Source organism: Micropterus dolomieu, linkage group LG19 (assembly GCF_021292245.1).
Source record: "Micropterus dolomieu isolate WLL.071019.BEF.003 ecotype Adirondacks linkage group LG19, ASM2129224v1, whole genome shotgun sequence".
NCBI classification, from domain to species: domain Eukaryota; kingdom Metazoa; phylum Chordata; class Actinopteri; order Centrarchiformes; family Centrarchidae; genus Micropterus; species Micropterus dolomieu.
Window position 1 is genome coordinate 15,475,412 of NC_060168.1, and position 4,766 is coordinate 15,480,177.

Genomic DNA, 4,766 nt, shown 5'->3' on the forward strand with positions numbered 1-4,766 from the left:
TTACATAGATCACTCCTTTAGCATTTTTAGCCTGACCAGGAATAAAACATTCAACAGGCCTGTTAAGCAAATGCCGAACTTTAAGGGCATTCAACCTCTGATTATCATTTCTGCAAAAAACAAGTATATTCCCATTCATCATCATTTTAACATTTAGAACTTTTCCCATTTTGTTTTTTAGCTCCTCCGATAGTCTGAGTGGGTTTAAGGCTTTGTCACTTTTATCTTTGAATTTAACTATCATCCTAAATCCACCCTCCTCTTCAGATCTTGGCATTTTCCTTGTGCTTTGGGACTCGTCACTCTCACTTCCACTTCCATTGTCAGATCTATCTCTTTTTTCAGATTGTCTGGACTTTTTGTCATTACTCCCAGCACCATCACTAGTTTTCCCCTTCGGCGGCATAGCCCATCCCTCGTTGGGGAGCTGCCTGCTGCTCCAGCTCACAAAACAAACTCCCACAGGAGATGCCAATTGAGATATCAAATACTTGTCCCTTGTAAGATTAATGAGTCACAAAGTAATTTGAATCGCCCTCCAAACCGTACAACTCCTCCTAGCCGTGAATCATCCAGTCTCAACCTCTTCGATCCCGAGTCCCAACCTCACAGCCCCTCCGTCTGTTCTCTGCATTTAAAGGGAGAGCATAATTAGTTAATGAACAGCAGCTGTGACAATTTGCTCTCCCTGGCTCTGCTTACCTGAGCCACCTCTCCCCACTGCAGCTGAATGCAAACCATGTCCACCTCCACAATAAGATTTTGTCCTAGGGTCGCCCTAAGATTTTTTTTGCTTAGATGTTTTATTACAGAAAGTATGAAACCATGATCAGAATTACCCATACGTTCTGTCATTGTGTTACTTATGGATGGAATTATAGTGAAAATATATTAATCCCCTTGCTGAGGGCCCACTGTAGCTCGTTCAAGAGAACCACTGCTCTAAGCAAGGGCTCTCTCCTCTGGCAACTGTTGATTAAAGGCAAACGTCATCGTTGGATAACTATGACCTGGATGACTGAGAATCTTCATAGACATCGGCGTAAATCAGAGGCTTTCAAAGTGGGATGCCTCCCACTTTAGATATTATAGTAGTTATCAAAAGAAGTTCACATAGAATATCCTGCATGTGTGTGATTAATGGAGTTCATTGATACAGTAGTTATGGAGAATTTTACTGTCTTTCCCACTTTCCCAGTCAGAGGTAATAAACTAACTAATAAATGCCTTAGGACAGACCTTTTCTATGTATTTCTATGTCAAACTGCAATATTAGGCTGTTTTGGCTCTCGCTCTGTTGCTGAGTCTGTGGGATCAAATAGTACGGTCATGATTCCATAAGCATGTAGTAATTTAGCAAAGTAAAAGCTGAGGTAGGCAAAAGAAGAAAAGAAGAGAGTTTTTACTCTAAACCCTGTTTTCACATCTAGAAAGACAGGAGGCCAATCACAGCAGGTGAGAGGCGACACTGAGGTGTTGGTTTCAGAAGTTCAGAGTTTTTTTGATGTTTCATCGTTCGAGGTTCGGCAGAGCCTTCAGCTATCTGATATTTCTTTTTCTGATCTGTTTAGGTAAAGAGACAAAGAAATCTATTGTCAAGTTATTGACAATAGACAAGTTAATGCTGTGACAGGAGAGTTAGTTTTCACCTAAGTACCATGATTCATCTCTGCTGGAGGAAGATACAGTTTGATTGGCAGGTGTGCTGTGAGTGGATGTTTTAATGGATACTATGGAGGCAGTCTAATTACCTTCAGTAGAGGCCTCAGTTTCTGTGATCATGGCAGTGGTTGTTATTTGCTCAATACACAGAGTCTTACTGGCTTCAAACACCCACTGTGATATGTGTGTCCCATAGATGATGCAGTTAATAAACATCAATATGAAAAATTAATGTTTGGTGCTGTTAAAAGATAAATATATCACATTCTGAGAATCTGATAAGCTGTAAGGTCCCTTTCCTCTTGAACCTCATGTGAGTTTACTAAATTCTACAAAAACTTTGTTTGCCCATCTCAGTTCTGTCCTTGTTTTAGTAAAGCAGAAAAAAGAAGAGAACAACACTCTTTTATTAAAAGGTGTTCCTCCTTTGCTGCTAAATGACTGTATTAAGAAATTTCAGATGAAGAGACAGAATGTTATCTATGTCTGGGTCATCTACAGTAGACTAATCCCCCCATTAACTTAAAAATCTGAGCAAGCAGCAAAATTAAACCCCACACACCCACTCATATTTATCATTGCATTGAGGAGATATATTACCGTCAACTGTCACAACTGCTTTTAACACTCTTTGAAATTCGCGCCGTTTAACTGACAAACTAATGTTGTAATACTAAAAGCTGATGCTCGAGAAAAAGCAGAAGTGTTTACCTCATGGAAACAAATTTGTGCATACTGTGAACTTCCTCAGAGACAAAACATTTCTCTGAAAACTTATCTTTAGGCCAGAAAACCAAAGTTAGACAGCTTGGTTGAATTTGAGATTAACACTCACTCACACGCACTGCACCGAACCTTTAATAAATCTATAAATGCAAGAGCAAATAAGTTTGTTTGATAAACTCTGACCCTCGACTCAACCATCAACATCTGTTGAATAAATATACTTTGATTTAGGTAAATGCAAATTTTATTACTTTGACATGAAGATAAAAATAGTGATTTTAAATAACACAGATGATCAACAAACATAAACGTACTGATGCCACTTGTTCAGAGCACTTGTTCATGTCTGCCAATCATTGTAGGCTAATACAAAAAAATACATTGCAAAGACATTTTCATTCTTAAAATTCATATTGTCATCATTAGTTAAGTCAAGTTTATTTATAAAGCACATTTAAAAACAACCAGAGTTGACCAAAGTGCTGGAGAAGTGATACAGTAGAAGACATAGAAATTAAAGCCAGATAAATTAACAGGCCAAACAATTAATTACATACAGCAATAAGATAGAAAACAACACAGTTAAATAAAAAATAGATAAATAAAAACAAGAGCACCTTAAAATCGACTCTATATTTGATTGGTAACCAGTGAAGAGCAGCCAATATTGGGGAAATATGTTCCTCTTCCTTGTACCAGTTAACAATCTAGCAGCTGCATTTTGAACAATCTGCAAGCGTGATAAAGATGAGCGACAGATGCCAGAGTACAAGGAATTGCAGTAATCAATTCAAGAGGATATAAGAGCATGCAAGACAGTCTCCAAGTCCTTTACAGAGGGAATGGATTTCAGTTTTGCTATGGTCCTTAAATGAAAAAAGCTACCATACCTCATTACAAGTTCACATAGTTTTAACAATGAAATAAAAGTAAATATGCTCATAAATTAGACAAAAATGAAAATGAGGAACAACATAATCTAAAGATAAGAGATATTGGAATTGTGGAATATTTTCTAAAGAAAACATTGAATGGTCTACTCTATAAAAACTAGCCACACTGTGATTCAAATGCTGGAGCTTATACTTTGATGCTCAGTCACAACCCAGAAGTACAGTAAAGGTGAATAAAATAATATGAGCGCTGATGGCTTTTTATTTTCCTATTGGAAATCACATTAAATTAAGGTGAAAGACCTTCGGGCGTCTTGGCACACCTCCTCCTCCTGCCTTCAGTGGTGCAGAGAACACTAAATCCTCTTCCCTTTGCGGACATTGGCATACACACATTCATTTCCTGTTGGTTCAATGGCCTGCCGAGGTCGCTGTGAAATCTTGACTCGGCCATACGTTGTTTCCACCTCTTCCCTTTGCTGCATTTGTCTCCCAGGCCGCTGCACAACCCTGACATCAGCAGTGGTTAATTCTCGTTCATCTTCTCCTTCTGCAGTAAAAGGGTAAAAAGAGTAAAAGGAAGTGAAGCACAAATATATCATATTTAATGTTTAGATAAAATCAGTACAGAAAGGTCACATCACTTCTGATATCAGAAGTCAATTGTTAAAGGAATAGTTTAACATAATCAGAAATACGCTGTTTCGCTTTCTTGCTGAGAGCTGGATGAGAAATCACTGTCACTCAGTTATCTAACTCTCTACAAGTAAGCCAGTAAAGTGTATTTCCCAAAATGTCTATGGTATTGATTTGTAAAAAGAGAGAAAAAGAATCTCTGACTGCAAGGATGGTTGTTTAGTACCTTTTGTTCTGTTATTTTCCTGTTTCTTGTGAGCACAGGCGACTGCCACCCCGACCAGCAAAAGAATTAACAGTGCAGAGAGTACGCCGGCAATTACTGGCAAATTGCCTTTTTCAGTAATAAAAGACACAAGAGACACACAGATATTTAAGTTAACAAACTTTATGGATGGAAACAGACAAAGAAGAAAAGGGAAAATGACTTTAATAAATCCACTGCAGTAGGGTTAGTTTGCACTCACTAATGTACCATGGGACATCACTGCTGGGGACCCTCGCAGTATCTGTGATCATGGTAGGTGTTGTTGCTGGTTCAATACACAGGGTGTTACTGGCTTCAAGCACCCACTGTGATATGTGTGTCATATTGATGGTGCAGTTAATGAATATGAAGCCTGTGGAAAAGAAACGATAAATGATGTACAGTTAATCATCAGAGTCATACTAATCAAACTGTTTTCTACTCACCACAGGTAGATATCTTCTCTTTTTTGGAGACACTACTGACGTTATTCCTGGCTGAGCAGACCAGCTGTCCTGACACGTCTTGTTTCAGAGTGATGTTGTTACTCTCATTGTTTCCAGAGAGGAGCTGAGCGTCTGTCAGTGTGTGTCCATCCAGAG

The 4,766-nt window shown here is 38.5% G+C and overlaps 1 protein-coding gene across 2 annotated transcripts in view; it reads right to left on the minus strand.

Annotated features, from left to right (window-relative positions):
- Positions 1-2,614: 2,614 nt before the first annotated feature.
- The window catches only part of LOC123957774 (T-cell surface antigen CD2-like), an 8,234-nt gene continuing 6,082 nt past the window's right edge, over positions 2,615-4,766 (minus strand). Inside the window, exons 4-7 of one of the 2 annotated variants that reach the window (XM_046030829.1) lie at positions 4,611-4,766; positions 4,385-4,537; positions 4,144-4,251; positions 2,615-3,831 (exon numbers count right to left, since the gene is read on the minus strand). In XM_046030829.1, coding sequence (XP_045886785.1) covers positions 3,638-3,831; positions 4,144-4,251; positions 4,385-4,537; positions 4,611-4,766 — 611 coding nt within the window. In that variant the 3' untranslated portion in view covers positions 2,615-3,637. The remainder of the gene's footprint in view (positions 3,832-4,143; positions 4,252-4,384; positions 4,538-4,610) is intronic. The other variant, XM_046030831.1, reaches the window with a different exon arrangement.